This window comes from Trichophyton verrucosum (genome assembly GCF_000151505.1).
Source record: "Trichophyton verrucosum HKI 0517 chromosome Unknown contig00330_1.f1.exp, whole genome shotgun sequence".
Lineage (NCBI taxonomy): Eukaryota > Fungi > Ascomycota > Eurotiomycetes > Onygenales > Arthrodermataceae > Trichophyton > Trichophyton verrucosum.
Genome location: NW_003315423.1, coordinates 59,163 through 79,340, shown reverse-complemented (window position 1 = coordinate 79,340; position 20,178 = coordinate 59,163). Strand labels below are relative to the sequence as shown.

At 47.8% G+C, this 20,178-nt stretch overlaps 7 protein-coding genes across 7 annotated transcripts; 3 read left to right on the top strand and 4 right to left on the bottom strand.

Annotated features, from left to right (window-relative positions):
• Positions 1-546: 546 nt before the first annotated feature.
• On the bottom strand, positions 547-1,467 carry TRV_04213 (cell wall protein, putative; the record flags this gene model as incomplete). The annotated part of the gene is made up of 1 exon (XM_003021656.1): positions 547-1,467. The coding sequence occupies one exon, from the start codon at positions 1,465-1,467 to the stop codon at positions 547-549; it is 921 nt and encodes a 306-aa protein (XP_003021702.1).
• Positions 1,468-3,902: 2,435 nt separating this feature from the next.
• Positions 3,903-4,980, bottom strand: TRV_04212 (uncharacterized protein; the record flags this gene model as incomplete). The annotated part of the gene is made up of 2 exons (XM_003021655.1): positions 3,903-4,804; positions 4,965-4,980. 2 exons carry the CDS (start codon positions 4,978-4,980, stop codon positions 3,903-3,905), a joined length of 918 nt encoding a protein of 305 aa, XP_003021701.1.
• Positions 4,981-5,365: 385 nt separating this feature from the next.
• TRV_04211 (uncharacterized protein) lies at positions 5,366-5,896 on the bottom strand (the record flags this gene model as incomplete). The annotated part of the gene is made up of 1 exon (XM_003021654.1): positions 5,366-5,896. The coding sequence occupies one exon, from the start codon at positions 5,894-5,896 to the stop codon at positions 5,366-5,368; it is 531 nt and encodes a 176-aa protein (XP_003021700.1).
• A 2,072-nt stretch (positions 5,897-7,968) lies between these two features.
• On the top strand, positions 7,969-9,312 carry TRV_04210 (uncharacterized protein; the record flags this gene model as incomplete). Its single annotated transcript, XM_003021653.1, has 4 exons — positions 7,969-8,334; positions 8,416-8,572; positions 8,654-9,009; positions 9,082-9,312. The coding sequence occupies 4 exons, from the start codon at positions 7,969-7,971 to the stop codon at positions 9,310-9,312; spliced, it is 1,110 nt and encodes a 369-aa protein (XP_003021699.1).
• Positions 9,313-9,904: 592 nt separating this feature from the next.
• Positions 9,905-10,532, bottom strand: TRV_04209 (C-8 sterol isomerase (Erg-1), putative; the record flags this gene model as incomplete). Its single annotated transcript, XM_003021652.1, has 2 exons — positions 9,905-10,038; positions 10,118-10,532. 2 exons carry the CDS (start codon positions 10,530-10,532, stop codon positions 9,905-9,907), a joined length of 549 nt encoding a protein of 182 aa, XP_003021698.1.
• Positions 10,533-11,255: 723 nt separating this feature from the next.
• Positions 11,256-11,888, top strand: TRV_04208 (DnaJ domain protein; the record flags this gene model as incomplete). The annotated part of the gene is made up of 1 exon (XM_003021651.1): positions 11,256-11,888. The coding sequence occupies one exon, from the start codon at positions 11,256-11,258 to the stop codon at positions 11,886-11,888; it is 633 nt and encodes a 210-aa protein (XP_003021697.1).
• Positions 11,889-13,295: 1,407 nt separating this feature from the next.
• TRV_04207 (uncharacterized protein) lies at positions 13,296-14,066 on the top strand (the record flags this gene model as incomplete). Its single annotated transcript, XM_003021650.1, has 1 exon — positions 13,296-14,066. The coding sequence occupies one exon, from the start codon at positions 13,296-13,298 to the stop codon at positions 14,064-14,066; it is 771 nt and encodes a 256-aa protein (XP_003021696.1).
• Between the last annotated feature and the right edge of the window lie 6,112 nt (positions 14,067-20,178).

Here is a 20,178-nt window from a genome sequence, read left to right as displayed (position 1 = left end):
CAATCCAGTCTGTAAAGAAAAGCCTGGGGTAAAATGTGGTAACCGTATTGCCCGAAAAAAAAAGGAGAGTCAAAGGATATTTGATGAAGATCCTTTAGAAGATGGAGGAAAGGGAGTTGAATAAGTAGCAGTGGAAGTGAAATAGGGAGTATTAAACCACCCATCAGTTGCACATTGGGGTATGTGGTAAAGGAGAGCAATGCAATTTATGGGATGCAATGGAGAAGACGAAGAAGATTGGGATGTAACATAGTCATGAAAAAGGAGTGTAGAGAAAATGAAAAATAACAACAATTGGTAAAATGATTCCAGTTCCAGATCCAGATCCCCCGCGCGCCGTTTATAATAGGGAATAAAAAAAATAAACATCAAAAGACTACAGCAATGAGATAACTCGTAAAGAAGGATAGACAGCCCAAACCAGAACGTGTGAAAATCCTTTCCCGCGTGAGGTATTGTGAGTGTCTTGATAAATCATGCAAGGCAGAAGTCGCAAGATCCACGTAAACACGCCGCATAATCATCAGGAACGGAAGCCACAAGGTTCTAGAAGTTTGAGGCAGGGTTGACTGCTCCTGGCTTGTGGTATTGGTCGAGAGTGGACTTGAATGGGCTACTGCCAGGAGCCTCGTGGGTCTGGGAACCCACAGCGGCCCCAGTCTGGATCAGGTCATCATCATCATTGTCAGCGTTGGCGTTTCTCTTGCGTCGCAATCTGAAGAAGACAATGGCCAGACCACCGAGGATGATGGCACCGCCAACACCGACAACAACACCGATGATGGTGTTGCGGGTGGTAGGGCTCATTCCACCGCCACTGCCACCGTTCCCACCGTCACCAACAGTTGGCTCTGGTGGAGGAGTGGAGACACTCGAGATGGTCGACTGGGTAACGGAGCCATCACTGTTGGTGTATGTCTGGGTGATGATGATGGTGGTGGGTTTGGGTGTCGACTTGGGAGTGGACGTGGGCTTCGGAGTCGGCTGGTTGCTGGTAGGATTGTCGTTTGTTGGAGCTGGGGGAGTGCTGCTAGGCTGGTTTCCGGTTGGCGATGGCGGCGCATCCGTGGGCGTGGAGGTGGGAGATGGAGGAGGAGTTGTAGGCGTGTTGGGCTCAGAGGTAGGAGTCGGCGTAGGCTTGTCTGAGGTTGGTGGTGGTGTTGGCGTGGGCTTGTCCGAAGTGGGCGGCTCAGAGGTCGGCTTGTCTGAGGTGGGAGATGGAGGAGGAGTAGACGGCTTGTCAGAGGTCGGCGACGGCGTCGACTTGTTCTCGTCGCTGCTCTTGTTGTCTGAGCCGGACGTAGGCAGCGGCAGCTTGTCGTTGCCATTGTTCGTGGGAGAGTCTCCGCCGCTCAGTATCTGCCGACGGTGACGGGCATGACGGCTAGGCGGTTGCTGGCCAACCGCGACGAGGGCCAGCAGGGCGACGCAGAGGGCGAGGAAGGAGAGCCGCGACGTCCACCGCATCGTGATGATGTGCTAAGTACCGATTCTCCTTCTTCGCCGGCAGCGGCCTCAGCTTTCTTCGACGGCTGGGGGATGGAGGGAGATATTGACTCCCTGTCGACCGTTAGTGATGCGGTCCGCCTGGTTCCGCGCAACGCTGCCCTTCTGCCGCTTCTTCGATCTATGAACGAGTGTCGGGGGTTCGAGAGTAGCGAGAGTCGTGATGGTGATGTCTGTAACGAGTGACCGAGTCTTCTTCTTCTTCTTCTGCGTCTTCTGCGTCTTCCGTCGTCCTTTTCTTGTCGTTTTTTCGCAGCAAAAGAAGCAAAAGGAGAAGAAAAAAAATTCATCCAAAAGCGGAAAAAGTGAGACAGCAGGAAGGATGAAGGATCACGGGGCCTGATGACTCAGCAGTACCTGGCGTTACGACGGGCGTATCGGATGGCGCATTCGCGGTTCCAAGGCGGGTGCCCTGATTGGTCCTTGGCGGGTGCCTAGCCCGTCGACTATCGTTACCGCCCGTACCGTACCGTACCGCCCTGCATGCAGGTGTTGCGTAGGTTAGTTGCTTACTAAGACGGTGTTGCATCGTGGAAAAAGCAAGAAAATGCGAGAAGCGACAAAAGAGGAAAAAGACGACGACGATGAAGTGGATGAAGCGAAGATGCGAATAATAATGATGATGATGATAGCGATGACGGACGACAGCGATGATGGAGGAGATTCTTGCATAGCCACAGGGCATGGGAGATTAGATCCTGCGATGGCACGGTGTCAGATGTGCAGTCTATACGGAGTTCTTCAGCATGCAACCCTCCTTGCACGCAGGTGGCCGTGCTGCTGCTTGCTGCCTGAGAGCCACCCAAGCTGAGCCTGGATGGAACTCCGTGTTTGATCTCCAGCTCACAGGGCGCCAAACGGTGCCTGGTTGATTTGATTGACAGTGGCTCGTCCTCCCCCCGAACCCTATCAAATGTCCTCAAAGCCAGGCCTTCTCCGCCAGCTGAAACTGCAGTCATGCATTTTGTCTGCGTACAGGGGCGGAATCTTGCATTACTACGATATGCAAGTATGGGTCCCCATCAGAGCAAGAACCTGTTCTAATTATGGGGATAACGCCTCTTTTCGTCTTTCTGAGCAGATTGTGAGAATGTGCCTGGAAGCGGGTGTTAAATTTGTCTATTTACCGCCATATTCTCTAGATCCGAATCCAGTGGAAGGGTTCTTTGCTGAAGTAAAGGCTTTTACTAAGCGAAATTGGTAAATCTATGAGGAAGACCCCTTGGCCAATGGATTTGATACTTTTCTAGACTGTCGTGCTGATATTGTAGGCGCAAGAGAACAAAATGCAAGGTCATTTTCATCACTCAGGCAGGTCTGACTACTGATAGCTACTATATAGTTATTTTTCTCAAACCTGATGGCTTACTGCAGTCTGTGTGCCATTGTCTATCGAATCAACCCAAGGACTGACTGAGTTGGCAGCATGCTGGGGCGCTGTGGGGAGTCTTATGCCCCATATCCGCGTAATAGAGGCTTCACAATCACTACTGTCTCTCTTGCGCAGAGCCATAACCGCTCGGACAGCATTTTCCTTATCTGTCAACGTCTCTTCAATCTTCCGTGAGTCACACCTCAGGACTTCGATATGTGATTGCGGACATGGAGCCCTGAGAGGGTGGCCGCACTGATTCTCAGTCAGTCAACCATTGGCGACAGCAAGATAGATAGTTATGGAGCAAAAACATACCCATCTATACGCCTTTTTTTTTGAATTAAAAAAACTTGGGTTTTTATTATAAATGTACTCGAAACAAAAAGTATCTTCCAGTAGAATATTGATACTAATAGGTATCGTATGTTCGACTCAGCCATCCCTTTTCAAGCCTTTGCTGCTCTTCTCTATAGAGCCGTTCCCGGACCCTGTCGGGGAGGCTATAACTAATGTTGCTTAAGTAGAAGGGTTAGTAGAAAGTAGAAAATGGTAGAATAATGTAGAAACCGGCTTAATTTATTAATTCTCTTTTACATCTACTTTAAACCTGCTTCCAACCCGGGTATAACTGTTAAAAGAAGGATAATAAAATATTGAACTATCGGATATGCGAGGCAGAAGGCCAAGCGAGATATAGTGAGATCAGATGACTAGTTAAAAATCCATACCCTGACAATTGTCAAACAGACGCCGAGTTATCATGTATTGGAAAGGCAATCGTGAAAATTGTGTAAAACAATCAACAGGAGGCGTTCTAGAAACTTTGTGTGAACTCACTTTTCCATCCTCCCCAAAGGCTGAAGGTTTTTGTCAGTCAGAGGTGCTATTGCGTCGAACAAGGCCCTCGAGGCGTCATCGATAGAGATACTGGTGGCCGTGTCATACGATTGCCCACTCTGACGGAGCTCATTTCCGATCTCCGTCTTGTCTAGAAAAAAGAGGCTATCAGCATCATCCACACCTACTTGAGGGAGAAGGTATACTCACTGATGTCGGTTACCGTGGACCATAAGCCCCATATCAACTCTGAATTAATCTGCCGAAGCTCCACAGTTGAAGTGCTTAGTTGGTCTTGATTGTTATCCCCTTGCTTCCGAGGCTTGAGTATCCTCTCAATCTGGGGTCGAAAGGTGGAATAAACCAATTCATTGATGCAGTGGATATTTCTGTTCATGGTATCAATATCTGCTTTGGCTGAAGATTCGTTCCCAGCAATGCCGGCCAGTCTCAAGCGAATGGATTGGTTGAAGTGGCAGGAAAGTGACAAGAAGACAAGAGTGACTAGGATATGTCCGATATACTGTCTTCGCTTCTTGCATATTAGATTGTCCAAGTTCTTGGATATTTTACTAATCAAGTTCTCCAAGATGTTGCGTGCCTTGGACTTGAACTGGTACTCCACTTCTATACGCTCCTTTTCACTTTCAATACCCATCCCACTCACTTTCAACGGCATCGACATCAGGTATATTGCAAAAAATAGCCGAACTGAGCAGTGAAGCATCGTATTGGGGTTGTTTGCTTTATCTTCGTCTCCGATAGATGGTATGTGTGCTGCCGTGCTTGCAAAACAACAAACCATATCCAAGGCTTGAAGAGCCCAGTCATGGGAACCGCGGAATATGAGCTTGCATGATTGATTATGTTGGTCGTCAGCAACTGCGTCAAGCCACTCATTCCACACAACTGTTATTCTTTTAATTTCGTCCCGCACATAAATGGTTGTGTCTTCCGGCTGAAATGGCTTGGTATGAGAATGAATGACCTCGGCTTTTGGCTTGAGTCGTACTGTTGGAAGAGCCATAGAAGGTCCAATATTGGCTGCCAGCTCAACAAAAAAAGTATTATCTTCCTCGGCCGTATCTAATTGTCTACCCTGGCCTCCCCCAGAATGTTTGTTTACCGTTCCTTCTAACAATGTTAGAAGTTCCCCTAAAGAACAAAGAGAATTTTAGCACGCGATCGTGCGGTAATTATGGGGTCCGTTATTACTTGAGTAAAGGGTAGCTTGTAGGTTCCATACCTGGAAGAAGAGCCATCATTAGCTCTGCCATCGGAGGGGTATCACATGGTAGCCTAAATGATGTCGGCCTTTTAACTAAAGAGCACCGATAGCATTCTAATCCACGGGTGGATGTCATGACATGGCAGTTACACTTCATGACAAGATATTAGTTCGGTCCCTGGAACTCAATATAGAGCTAGACTCGTACTGATTTTTTGTAAATTATGCATCTCCAGCAACTTGGCCGAGATACCACCCCTTGGAATGACAGTGTTTCTTCTCGCCGCTCATTGACGCCGTACGGCTGAGGTGCCCTATTGTCATTACTTTCGGCGGCCTGCCAATTATTACCTGCAAAAACGGTTGGATTATGTCTAGGAAGGCTCGGGAGGAGTTGAACGGGTTGAGGCAAGGCCATGTTAGTCACCGACGGTATTCCAAAATGACTCCAAGGAGGAGATGGGGCGCTCTTGCTTAATTGATTGCACTCTTGAATTAAGTCGCCAGAGTTCCCTACTGTGCTGTCGGAGCCTGTGGAGCAGAGAGTAGGTTAGGCATCTATCTTGAATGTATTGGTCAAGGGAGGGGTGCGGCGTACCAGAACTCACGGAAATTGTTGTCAAATCCCTCAACATATCAATGTACTGCCATGTAGAGACACCCTCCAAATTACTTCCAGTACCTGGGGGCCCGGTATCGCCAGACTCAATGTGACGAGGAGGATATTCGTATATCTCATCCGCCTGATGTTCCTGTGGAATGCTCTCATCGTTTGTGCCTCTGGTAGATCCGTTGGTCAAAGGAGGTAAATCTAGCCCAGGCCAATACTGACTGTTCACAAAATCTGAGCAATTGTCATCACCAAGTGTTTCGTTTTCAACATCTCCAGAGGTTAGGTCATGGACTCCTGGCTGCTTGTAATCTGGGTTCTCGTCGGAGGGTGACTCCATGATTGAGCCAAATGCCCAGCACTGGCGAGCTCAATATAAATATAGAACTAGTGGGCTGCAATTACTTTGTTGGGTGTGTTCTGCAAGGCTGTGTAAAGATCTTGTGTTATAAAATCTGGAAAGATTGTTTGAGGCCCTCGACGTTTCTCGTCAAGTTCGTAGCTTCAATCATACCGATGATGAGACGTCAGGCCTGCGGTCCAATAATTGAGTCGGAACATAATCATGCATAAACCGCTGAGCAATGGTATTGGTTGCATGGTTCTAGCGTTGTTTTCTCGTTTTGCGGTAGTCAGTAACTATCAGGTTGTAAGCTGTATGCCATTTCTGCTTCCTGCCTTCGAGATTTTCTTGCACTTTTTAATTGCTGGTATTGCTTCCCAACCAAGACAAATAACGTGAAGGGGGTTGTTAACCCCATCGGATATATCCTTGCAGGTGCCAAGGATCTCTCATCGCGAGAAGAGATTCTGGGGTATCTGGGGTATCTGGGGTATCGGGTATCTGGAAGTACAGCTTGTTTCTCGATAATATGGCATCATCTTGAGCTCCGTTCTGGCCATAGTTGTCTTCCTCGAAGGAGTAAGATGCTGGCTGGGGTAAAGTAAATGCCGTTATGCGAGATATTAGCAGAGAGAACGGAGTAACACTGGTCAGGTTAGTATTTCCCAGCAGCTGATATTCCGACCCAGCACTGTAGGTTCCGGACTTAATCCTCCTAGCTGTGGATTTCACAGTTCAAAAAAAGAGGAGCATATATCCCATGTTACCACAGGGAGATCTTGACTTAAAATATGTATTCAAGCAGGCAGTTCTAGGACATCGTTAAGTTGTGACTCAATAATATACCCTGTCGATAAAATGGAGACATGTGTGGTCTAGGCAGAGTTGGTTATTCATCCGGGCATAAGCAGTGTCCAAGGATGATTCCACATATCTTCGGAACGTCGCAGCGTTTCTCAACATATTTGGTTTGGGAGATGGCGCTAAAGACACCTGATAGTTTTGTCAAACGTGTCCATTCCTAAATGGGCAATGGCTTGAAGCTGCCATTGGAGCTTTAATGCGCCCTTCCGCCAGCCTGCATGACTGTTCAATAGTGAGCAACCTAGGCTTGATGATCTCGCTGTACCAGCAACCACACACAACCTCAAAAGGCAGATGAAGGCAAGCTTGTACGGAGTACATGTTGACAGGCCAGTCCTTTGTCTTCCGGCATATCATCAGACATGGTTCTCTGTACATCACAACGGAGTGTCCATCTAGGCGTTGTTATATTATTATTAAAGCGATTGCGGCGTTCAAAGGTAACTTAGGTAACCTAATCCAACACGCGTCTAAATAAGGTAAGTTAGCCGATGCCGTTTTTCTCTCCGAAATCCGCCCGAGCAACTAAGCGGGTCGGCCTTTGACTAATTAGGCAGTATGTATACTCCATTGCGGCGCACCTCGCCTCGGGATGACTAATTAATAATAATCCCCGTCTGCATGCTGGCTGTGCTCTTCCGCACTCTCGCCTTGCTTAACTTGCTTAACTTGCTTAACTTGCTTAACTTGCTTAACTTGCTTCCTTGGCCCTTCTTTCACCTCTGCCAGAGCTGCGGCCTCTCCAGCGCCCGCCGCTGCCCTGCCCACCGCGCGCTCCGTCTTCGCGCTGTCATAGATCGCCTTTTGCCCGCCCGGTCCCTTCTGGCCTTGATTACATAATATCCGTTCTTGCACGTGACTCTTGCTATCAAATTACTGGCCGCTTATTGGCTGTCAAGCTCCGGTAACTCAGTGGGGTAGGCTCCGTCCAGCCAATCAGGACAGATCTTTTCCTGTCTTACCCATGGTTCTGGATGACTAATCTCGGTCCAAACGCTTCCCTTTCGCTCTTCCGTCGTCGTCCTTCTGCGTGCTTCTTTTTTCCTGCTGCTTCTTCCTTTTCCTCACTTCCCTGCCTCGCTCGTCCTTCGTTTCGCCTCTGCGTCCTCATCTCCCGCTCGTCACATCGTCGCTTTTTATCAAAGCCGTCACCACTCTCATTCTAACACCAGTCAATTGCTATCTAGCTTCGGCTGTCTGCTACCATGGCCTCTGCTGCCCGTACCTTCTCGAGAGCTCTTGCTCGCGGCGCTACGCCTGTGACCTCCGTCAGACCCTCGGCAACTCGTAATGCTGCTCGATTCTCCCTTCCAGCACAGACCTACAGAGCCTCCTGGCGAAGAGGATACTCCACGGCCTCCGAGCCTCAAAAGTCCTCCTCTGGCATGTACTGGGCTCTCGGAGCTGTTGCCCTGGCTGCCGGTGGTACTTATTACTACATGAACAATGAGAGCTTTGCTGCTGCTCAGAAGCCATTTGTCCCAACCAAGGAGGACTACCAGAAGGTCTACGACGAGATTGCGCACCTTCTTGTGGAGAAGGATGACTATGATGATGGCAGCTACGGACCGGTAAGCCTTTCGCTCTTCTTTTATTGTCTATCGGGATACGCATGAGGGCCGGTGACTGATATATCTCCCCGTTTTTGATAGGTTCTCGTTCGTCTCGCCTGGCACGCATCCGGCACATACTGCAAGGACACCAAGACCGGAGGAAGCAACGGAGCTACCATGAGATTCGACCCCGAGTCTAACCACGGAGCCAATGCTGGTCTCAAGACTGCTCGCGACTTTTTGGAGCCCGTTAAGGGTGAGTCTAGACCATCATCACACTGAGGAGTTGACATGCGTTTAACATGACAGTGTTGCTGACATTTGTTATACTATATAGCCAAATTCCCATGGATCTCCTACTCTGATCTCTGGACTCTTGCCGGTGCCTGTGCCATCCAGGAGTTGCAGGGTCCCACCATCCCATGGAGACCTGGCCGTAAGGATAACGATGCCTCTGCCTGCACTCCAGATGGCCGTCTCCCCGACGCCTCCAAGGACCAGAAGCATATCAGAGACATCTTTGGCCGCATGGGCTTTGACGACCGTGAAATGGTTGCCCTCTGCGGTGCTCATGCCCTGGGTCGTGCCCATGCTGACCGTTCCGGATATGACGGTCCTTGGGACTTCAGCCCTACTGTCATGACCAACGAGTTCTTCAAGCTCCTCCTCTCTGAGAAGTGGGTTAACAAGAAGGTACGTCAAATATGCAACCGTCGTCCTTTGCTTATTTATTTAACATCAACTAACTAACTCCTTAAAAATTAGTGGTCCGGCCCTGCCCAGCTCACTGACAACAAGACCAAGACTCTTATGATGCTTCCCACCGATATGGCCCTGATCAAGGACCGTGAGTTCAAGAAGCACGTCGAGCGCTACGCCAAGGACTCGGATGTTTTCTTCAAGGAATTCTCCGAGGCTTTCGTCAAGCTCCTTGAGCTTGGTGTTCCATTCGAGTCTAAGCCAGAGGACCGCTTCGTTTTCAAGCCCTCCGAGTAAATCAGCCAATTGATTTTGATTTTGAAGGCCGAAAAGAGGAGCAAAAAAAAAAAACAAGACGCAATAAAAGACTACAACTGAAAATGGCAAGAGTTTTATTAGCTCTTTTTATATGAGTTCATGTCCTGACAACTTCCAGTCCTTTTCCTTTTGTACCACTTCTATCTACTCCCTTCCCCCATTCTTTCTTTTCACTTCCCCACAATACCTCCTTTGCTTGTCTCGCTTACTGTATCGATTAAAGTATTCCCCCTACCTAGACCCATTTAACTAGACCCATTTAACTTAGCGTCTTTATCAATTCAGGATCTTTATGGCGTTTAAACTAGATGACACGCATTTTGAAGCTGTGTATGGAATACTCCAAATTGACTATCGTGTATTCAGCCGTAGAATATAACGTCATTGTTGAGCATCCATCTCCACTCTTGCTACTCATTTCATTAGACTACCCGCACCGAACAATGAAATACTCAGAGAAACAAAGAGAAATAGCCGACACCCACTCACTCTATCCAATGAATTACCCGAGCTATATATTACATCTGGCGTTACTTCTCCTCGAAACGTCCAACGCTGTGTTTGCCTGTTTTCAAAATTTTCCAACTCCCAGCTGTCTCCCCATCAGCTCCGCAGTCAAGTAGCAAGTCTTCCAAAGATTGACAAAGTCAAGGTTGCTAGTAAATGACTCCACCAGTCCGAACGGAAGCATGCTTGGAATCCAACCTACAATCCGTACATATTAGCATTTCACTCCTGGATATATTGATTATTCCATTCACCTAAGATGCGAAAATTAACTTACCTTGCGCCAACTCTAAAGCCCACCCATCCATGGCATAATGAATTGACTGTCCTCTGGGCAAGTGGTTGACATCTCCAGGCCAGTATGTGGTGGCCTCCAGCTGTCCTGGTCTATAGGCCTTTTCTGTGCCATTGAGAATGACAAAGTAGTCATCAGCTAGGTGAAGGCCAGAATGTCCGTTGGAATAGATAGGAGTGCCGTAGAATATCAAGTATTCTGTAATAGAGGCGTGGAGAATAGTGAACGCTCCCATAGCGCTTCCGTGGTTACTGCCATATGCGTTAGTCACATACCAGGAACTGTTGTCTGATAAAGCAATTGGAAATATAATCATATAACGCGGGGAGGGGGGGAGGATACCTCCAAATCCATCTGTCTGGGTTGGTGGTAAAGGGCGCAATATGCTGACTGCCATATTCCTCCTGCAACGCCGCGTTTAAATCCACCATCAACGCGGTGACATTGTTGGGGTGTTTGGCAATCGATGCCTTTGCCAATTCCTGAAGTCTCGATGGCTTGAAGATGTAAAAGCTACTGAGATTCGAGTCAAGCCAGTAGAAAAGAACCGTAAGGACAGACAGGGTCCCGATCAAGGTTACGGCACGCATTGTAAACGGTAGCAGCTGGGGTAAGTTGCACCACCTGCTGAACAATAGTGATCGAGAAAGAAAGAAAAAACCCCAAGAGAAGTAGTTTGCCTTTAACCAGTGCAGGGGATGAAGGAATATTTAAAGCAAGGCTGTGGATCACAGAGCTGGATTAACTACCAGGATCGGCTTTGTTTCTAGTTAAGTTAGTTTCGGTTCCCGGATACAGGCTGACCTGGATGGGCTGATATCCAAGACACCCATAAAAGAACGCAACCTGCACTTTTCTTCTCGCTGCCGGTAGCCGTGCAATGCAGACATCGCTGTCAGCTATTACGCCGTACTGAATATATAAGAGTAGCTTCGTCACTATGACGCTCCAGGCATAGAGCTGCGCTTGGGACTTGACTTTCTTCCTCCTCCAAGCTCACTGGGTAACTAAACGGGCCTGACTAAGCAGCGAGCACAAAAATTGAGCTGAAATGAAATTCCAACGGCTGCGTCGAAGATCGCGGGCATAAACCACCAGCAGTGACAGCGCCGCCTGTTTAATGGCCCCTCCGGACCCTAGCCATGGGGGTATCTCGCATTATGAGATTCTCGGCCTCCCTCATCCTCCAGTTTCGTTGAGGAAGCAAGACATCAAGGCCGCCTACCACCGTGCTTTGCTCCAGTATCACCCGGATAAATCTGGCCCGTCAATACCACTGTCATCACCGGAAGAAGACATAGGAAAGCAGAATAGCCTATCTGGCACACTAAATACCCCTAAATCCGCAGAGCCTCGTACCGTGGACCAGATTACAACTGCCTACAAGGTTCTTTCCAGCCCCGCAGCAAAAGCTGAATATGATCAATTTCTTCTGCTATCGGGAATTCCAAGGACTAGATCAAATATTGAGAGGAACGAGAATGATGACGTGGTTTTCCGCACTGGTTTAGAGGTACTTGACCTTGACGACATGGCCACAGAGACAGTTTCATGCCTGTCTGATGGGAGCGGAGGGCAAGAGACCATTGAAACCTGGTATCGAGGTTGTCGATGTGGTGACGAAAAGGGATTTATGGTTACCGAGGAAGATTTGGAGAAGGAAGTAGAGAAAGGAGAGGTTATTATAGGCTGTCGGGGATGTAGCCTGTGGGCTAAGGTAGTGTTTGCTGTACGCGAAGACATTGATGGATAAGCGTCTGCGCCTAATTTATTATTTTTTTACTACCACAGCCATTGATGGGGGAGCAGGACCTTCTCAGTCTGTCATTATGGTGAGAGCCATCGCTCTTTACCTACCGGATACTAGCCTGCAAACTCATTTGGAAGGGACCTCCATTACGGCAGGTTGTTGTTCCTCGGACGACTAGCCAAATGCCTTAGCAAGTTATGGGAATTCCCGGGACTTTTATTGTTGCATACTAGACATATCTGTGGCGTCGCTGAATAGCATAGGAGCTAAGATCCATATCCTCTTTTGCTACATTACCCTTAAGAGCTTTGGTACAGCAATGGCAAGATTTCACATTGAGAACATTTTTGGATCCAATTACTATATTATGACTGCAACTACTCTAAGTATATCATAACCTTGAGGTCTTTTCACAAATTGTTGGCGTTTATCTTTGAAATTGTATAATCAAAGACACAACTTTTAGATGATATAATTCTATAAACGTACCGGCCAAAAACAGATCCATTCTGGAGGCTTTTCAGCCGTCCCCATCGTTATGACTATTTTTCAGGAATGACACGGGTATCCTTCTCCCACGGAGGCAGACAAAAGCCTCTGCTGCTGACGCTTTGTAGCTTTCTAAAAAATTTTCTATGAAACGGAGGAAGAACGCAAGTTTTATAAAGATTCCAGCCAGACCTCCTTAGATCCAATTACTTTCAGAGGATACATATTTCCGAGGCTATGTCTGGTTATATGTGAATCGAGGATACACCACTGAAAGCTTTGGGTGGCGGCAAAGCAGCAGCGCCTGCGGCTAAAATGGGAACCCGGTGCTTGCGTCGCTAACTAGTTAGTTCGTTAGTTAACTAACTACTTTAAAGTCTCTAAGCGCGAAGTTGCCAACGTCCTCAAAACCAAGACAAGTTACTGCCGCGACGTGACCAGCCACGCTTACGCCCAATATGTCCAAGCCGATGGAAGTGACGTCCATAGAGGAGTTCATAGCACTGCTATCAACGACTCCTGTTCTAATAGCGGACTGTAAGATATCCCTTCTCCCCCCAAAGCTCTCCGGGCTTGCCCCTCGTTACCCCACTAACTTCAACATCAACATAATTGCCTTTCTCTCAACTATCCCTATTTCAACATAAAACTAAGCATTTTGCTTTCTTATAGTCTATGCGGACTGGTGCGGACCATGTAAAGCAATAGCTCCGGTATTTGAGAGCCTGTCGGAGCAGCATGCTGGTGAAAAAGTGAGGTTCGCAAAGGTCAACGTGGACAAGCAAAAAGAGATCGCAAGGCTCTTCAATATCACAGCGTATGTACCTGAAGTTTTCCTCACATCTTAGCCTCTACTGCTACTGTGGACAGTTTGGATGTGGAGTTTAGAAGGAGCTAACATGCCATGTCTCCTGTTTCAGTATGCCCACATTCGTTGTTTACCATCACGGCGAAATCCTACGAGAGGTAAAGGGAGCGGAAAAAGACGCTCTCACCACTGCAGTTATGGCTGGCGTGCAGGTTGCCAACGGCGAAGTCTCTAAAGCGTCGAAGGAAACAAGTAGCGATGACGGTTCGACCTGGCTAGGTGCTCCTGCGCCGCGAACTTACCAGGACATTACAGATGAAGTAGAAGTGAAGGGCATAGATATGCTTAACCGTGACGACGAAGCCGGCCCTGCAAGAAGTTTGTTCGACAGCCAGATTCCCAGTACCCTTGCCGCAGCCAATGCTAAGGGCAAAGAAAACGAGCCCACAACCCCTGACTGGGTACTAAGCGACACAGACGAGCAATTGATTGTGTTCATCCCCTTCCAATCCTCCACTAAGGTTCATTCTCTACAAATAACTTCACTCCCACCATACAGCGATGATGAAGAGGATGCACCTATGCGGCCAAGGACTATAAAGCTCTTTACAAACCACACACACATTATCGGATTTGAGGATGCGGATGACTCCAAACCTGTGCAGACTTGCGAAATATCTCCGAAGGATTGGGATCCAAAGACGGGGACTGCCACCGTTGAGCTCCGGTACGTCCTGTTCCAGGGAGTTTCTTCCCTCAATGTGTATTTTGTCGACGGTGATGGAGATGGCGAGAAGATAAGAGTAGACAGACTACGCATCTTCGGCGAGAAAGGGGAGAAGAGAGAAGGTGTTATAGAGAAGGTTGGCGCCTCAGGCAATTGAAACAGGCTATCTATGTGAAACGCAATCAACGCTGGGGATTCCAGAAAATTCTATAACTCGCCATAAACAAAAGGAACCGTCGTAGCATAATAGCAATAGCGGAGGCTTCCATTCTTATACACGTACGGGGTACTCTAGACAAGGTATATTCATTCAAAAGCAGTACGGAATAGGTATGCAATGAGTGTTTGATTCCAACAAATGGCCGTTCCTGCTGATATGTAGAACGGCCAATAAAAGTAAGAATCAACGTGCAATTTCATCTCTCTGGGACGCAGCTGACACCTAAATGGATAACATCACTGATGCACCTGCCTGTACAGACAGCTTCAGACGCATAGGTAACACGGGTGATGATAGTAATCATTTTACGCTGCGTTCGCCGCACGAGAGAGAGAAAGGAAGAGAAGAAAAATATTGGAAGAAAAAGGCGAAGGAAAAAAATCTTTTATTCCAAGCTTAGCAAAGTACGCTAGTCCTTATACGGAAAGGTACAAACTGTGCAAACAGAGCCTCGCCTAATGCTGAATAATCGTGTCACGTGATATTATTTTCGGGCTCTTGATGGTCTTTTGCAGAATTTTTCCCTTTCTTCCTTCTCTTCTTCTTTTCTCTCCTCCATGGCCGATGATGGGATATAAGGGAGCATGACTCTCGATATCCATGAAAAACATAATAGGAAGAGACTGAAGGGCTATATAGCCCAATGATCTCACTTGACACTTTCGCTGAGGCCAATTTTACCATGTTTTTTTCAGTTCTGCGTGTTACATCTTCCATGACTCTCCCAAGAAGGATATCTTAATAATGCCTTCGTTTGATTCCCTCTTCCTTTTCCCAGCGGGATTTAATCTTTGTCGATAAATGACTGGTATACCATGACGTCATGAAGGATGACTACCTTGGTGTCTATCCTTTCCTGCCGCGGTAATAAGCATCCGAGTTATCATATGCTTGCGGAGACTTTGATATAGGTGCATCCAGAAAACGAAAAATGGTGCTCATTTTTTGCCTTGTACATCTCGAACAAACATAACCACTTTATTCGTGTGGCATTGTATCTTTGGCAGGGGAGACTTACGGGCTTATGAATGTGCCTCTGATTTTGATGGCAGAGGATAAGATCGCCTGATCGACATCATGCGATTCTCTTTGTTGGTTTTGTTTCCCGTACCATGTGGCACTTTGGCATTCTGGGAGGGGCAAATTCTAGATGGTTTTTCTTCTTTCCCTCTGAAGAAGCGAGTTGGGTTATTGGCAATAACCTGCAGATGCTATCGGATCTGTCATGCTTCTGGAAGGCAAACGAAAAAAAAGGAAATAAGGATGGATTGTGGGAAGTGGCATACCCGTTGCGTGTTTCAAGTTACTGAATGTTGAACAAGATTGGTGTGGACACAATAGTTGGAAGGAATCAAGAAGTCGTCAATTCAGACCATTGGCATGCCATCATCTCTATCCCCACCTGCTTATTTGCTATGATGTACAATGCATTTCAGTTGGAAGACTGGGGAAAAGATCTGGAAGGTTTAAGGAAGATAAATAGACTACAGATAGCCGATGGGCTGAACCGGAGGTTTAGTAAATGATCGGACGCATGGCGTTCGGTTTTTGGCAGTGATGTAGCAATGGCAAATTTTCTTGAGAAATAGGCAGAGAAAGAGAGTGCATATTCGCCTCAATCGGTAGTTTCACAGTATGTGGTACAATCGCAAAATCTAAGCGATCAGTGGAGTCCTCGCAAAGTCGAAATGTAAAGCCAAAATGGAAAACGACGAATATGGGGAAAGGAAGCGTCTTGGATCGACAGCTGCATACTTTAAAGGCAAATCGCTGGTGTGATCAATAGTCCAGTCTCCAATAGCGAGGCAACCGTGTACCTGGCCCTCAGCGTGTGGGGGCTATGATGCTCAGGCACCTTCTCGCGGTTCTGGCTCTCCTAGCGCAGAAGTCCACCAAGGAAGATGGAGCTGGCGCGTTAAACTCCGGCATATTGGGGGTTGAGTTTTTGGGTGGGAAAGATGAAGTGAGTGGATTGGAAGGGAGCAAGTCCGAAGAACAGAACCGGCGGGAAGCTAAACTGCATTAACATCGTATCTCGTAATTCGTAGCCTGCACAAGGGCTTTAGCAATGTGTGCCTTTGCACCCCTGGTATCATTGAATCTGCGTCCTCTTATCTGGATTAGTCGAGGGAAAAATAAGTAACTTGGGGCGGATTGTAATCGGAACTGTGTATTTATTTGCCGGTGCACCAATTCTCGTGTACCGGTTCTTCCATGTACCTTGCCGTCGGAACCATGATAACTAACAATAGTTTCGGCCTCAACTTACTTAAGTCACCTATATACGGAGTATGTTCAAGGAACATGCCTCTTTGCCTCGCCGCTCTCACCTTGGCGGATATTGCGAAGCCTTCCAACTTCATCACATGCTGTGAAGCCAGCTGAATGCGAGTAAAGTGAACGATGGCCAAGAGTGACTCAGAAGTAACGGGTAATGGAGGAGGTGGAATAGCTCCAGCCAAACAAAAAATAACATCCGAGACAGTTTTCAGGCATCATCATACAGAGTAGGGCCACATGCCACATTATCTGGTCCAGTACATATGGAAATGTGCAAATAAGCCCCGGCACATCTCGTATAAGTGGTGGAAAGAAAAAAAAGCCCGGAACTGCCTGGCGGTCCAGTGTGGCCATTAGTTATTGGATGATTTTTTTTTTTTTTTTTTTCGTCGTTCCCCGCCTCCCGTCATCGCTAGGACGTGCATCCACTTGCACGGCGGATTTGAAGGCGCCCTTGGATGTTGGCCAATGCATGGACTCGATTTTTTCACGATGTTGCCTCCTACCTGGAGTGCGTCATGTTGGAGGTCGCTTGCCTCAAAAGGCTGATATTAATCGAAATACTTCTCCATCCGGAGGAGGGGAAGAAGGCAACTTTTTTTGCGTGATATGAACTGAAGAGAATTCCTCTTGCTATTCAAAATAATGCTTCGGTATGGTCGCAACACCACGGCCGCCAAGCGCTGTCGGGACATTTTTAGGCCATGCATATATTGGAAGCCATTATATGTAGGATTGGCTAGGCCTGTTGGTTTACAGCGATCGTGTCCATCATCACACAAAATATGCAAAAGCTGATTTCTCGTCACCGGCCTGAACGGTGTTCTGAAACGCGAGATTCATGGAATATCACAGCTGGGGTATCAAGTAAACCCGAGAATTGCCTCTTGAGCATGGTCGCGGCAAAATCGTACCATGCAGAGAGTCACTCTGTTGTTTCGTTGATGCAATGTCGGTGTTTTACATCGCCCTTAACTTTTTGAGTCTGTCGTCCTTCTGTGGACGCAGGAAGTATGTGGCAAGATAGTCTGTCTGGCTCATTCAAGAGTCCAACCATGGAAATTAAGCGACAGAGGTGTTTCAGACCACAGTCATATATATAGAAATACACCGAAGCAACGCATAGACATATCCTTATTGGTTTGTTTCAACTGGTAAGATGTGGGAAAAAGAGGCCCATTTGGAACTTTCGGAGATGGCGATAATATGAGATTCCTGGAGCGTTTAATATCATAGGGTTCCGTATGCGGTGCCTGGTAGCGAAAGAAACACTTGATAGATTTACCATTTATAGAACTTGTTTCAGTTATTTTTGCTCGAATCCCGCAGTCTGTTCTAGGCGGCCCAGGTGCGTTCTGAGCAAGAGAGGAAATTCGAAAGGAGGAGGTGGTCACCTTGCAAGAAGACGGAGAGAGAGCCTGCTCAGGCACAACCTTGGAACGGCCTTTGGTCGATTATTGCTGACGCCAATGGCAACAGCATGGGAAATTAAATATATGCAGAATTAGGCCGTTTTATGCACCAAGATATTTTATCTGCCGCACACAGTCGGAAGACTCGAGACATGAGCATATATTCATCGGGTTCAACCTGTGCCTGACCCGGCAAGGCTGCATTTCCAACTCGCCCATGCCACCCTCCTCCATGCACGACGGACTAATTGCCTCTGCTCGGGGGCCTGTCGTTGGCCCTTCCCTAGTCCTCTGTCGAGTTACTCCGAGCCATCCATCCTTGGGAGCCCTTGGACGGCCAGGATGGAAGAACAACTGGATGGGCTTCTGGCGTGTTTCACAATATCCTAGGGTTCAGACACTAGTCGAAGCTTCCTGGTATGCGCTGGTGGAGTAACCATCACATCGCCTGGGTCAGGAACAGACTTTCATGGTGTGTTCCTGTTCTGCAGGGGGGTGTGGATGGCCGACGGCAAAGTTTCCCAACTGGTCGTTCACTGTTTCCACACCTCCGTGACAATATTTGTGGAAACCAAGATCTCTCTTGGGCCCTCATTTGTCCTGGACCCATCCCGAGGGCAGTTGATATGCCCCAACCCTCCGAAGCACGGAGTACACCTTGGGGTTTTCGTAAAATGGGTTCAACGCTTCCAAGCCCGGGAGCACGGGAAGGTGGTCGTGTGCAATTGGCCTTTCAACATTTCTATCAGTCATGCCCACATCTTGTCGAGCAGCTTTTGCCGAAACAACAGCTGATGGGACCTGGTTTAGTCAACCGAGCCATTTTTTACCTTTTTACTACCCCGGATCTTAGAGGCTTGTAGGTCGTCTATCGGCGCGGCGCCATTGCATGATCATTTCACATGCTTTCTCCTCTTCCCAACCTCGCTGCGAAGTCCAGATGTACGCAGAGTACACGCGTAGCGTGTGGTGATTTGCCATGGGGATTTGCCGCCACTACTGGTACGGAGTAGATTATGGCTAGTTCTTTCTCCCTATCGATCGGCCAGAGCCGCTGACCATCCCAATGCACGATCGAGAGGTGGGCGTTGCGGGCGTTGCGGGCAGCTCATCTCGATCTAGTCGATCTGTCGCGGTCACGCTGGAGTCGACATGTAGACTATGTCCATATAGTACAAAGGCCCATCGGCGGCGTGTGACAAATGAAGAGGATATCTTGAATTCGCGGCCGTGAAGATATCCTGGAATATGTACGGCAGGTCGTCGTCGTCCAAGGCAGGGTTACATAAGCAGTGATGTGTCTGCTGGACTTCCAACTTTCCGACTACATGTTGTATCAACAACATCAACTCCCAACGTCAACTCTCGCGAGCATCAAGCAAGGAAACATCACATTCCATAAAATTAAGAGCGAAAAGAAAAAAAGAAAGGAAAAGGGAAAAAGAGAAGAAGGTGAAGAATAAGGCGTGCAGCACAAGACTGCAGAGTACACATAGCAGCGGTATACCGATCCGTGGAACAAATTGTCATGAGATAAGATCAAGATAATGACTGCCAGAAGCAGGTATCTGCCGTTGTCTTCTCAACTGCCGCGACTTGATATTCTTGATATTTGCATGACTCGGCACCAAGGTCGAAGGTGATTTTACCTTTTCCCCCCTTCTGGATACCAAGCTTCCGGGCTTTCAACCTCGCTCGCGATATCGAATACGCCGGAGGGTGGGGTGGTCTATTTTGCACTTGTAAATCGCGGGTTCAGAGGGTCTCTCGAAGGTTTGGCTGGTTCAGTTCCTGTTCATGGTATCTCGTCTCAGTTCCTGGAGGGGAAACCACTGCCACCAAACGAGAGCTTTGTCCTATCTGTGCCGTGTCTGCTTAGCCGGGGACAGAGGTGACTGAACATCACCACTATCTCGACGGCCATGGCGGCTGGGGAATGAGGCAGAAGAAGATAATGGATGAAGAAATATATCACGTCCCACAGACCTATACTTAGACCCGTTAGGTATACACACGAAGACACAAAACGTACTGCACGCACACAACGAGGAAAACAGGATCGGCATTGCTCCAGCAGAGGGCTACAATTTCAGCTTCACTGGTCTAGTAGTGATGCTCGCATTAGGATAACTTTCTTGTTTTCCAAGTGTATCAGAATTTTTCATGCTGTGGCCCGGTGTTCCTCGGTTGGATGCATACATGCATGCAGACTAGGCAGCATCTCACAAATCGGAGCATTTACACTGGCACACGCAGTCACATCACATCTGTTGTCGGTGTGTGTGTGTGTGTGAGAGAGAGAGAGAGAGAATGAAATATTGTCTTGCCCTGTGCGCGTTCAATCTGTGGTACGCACT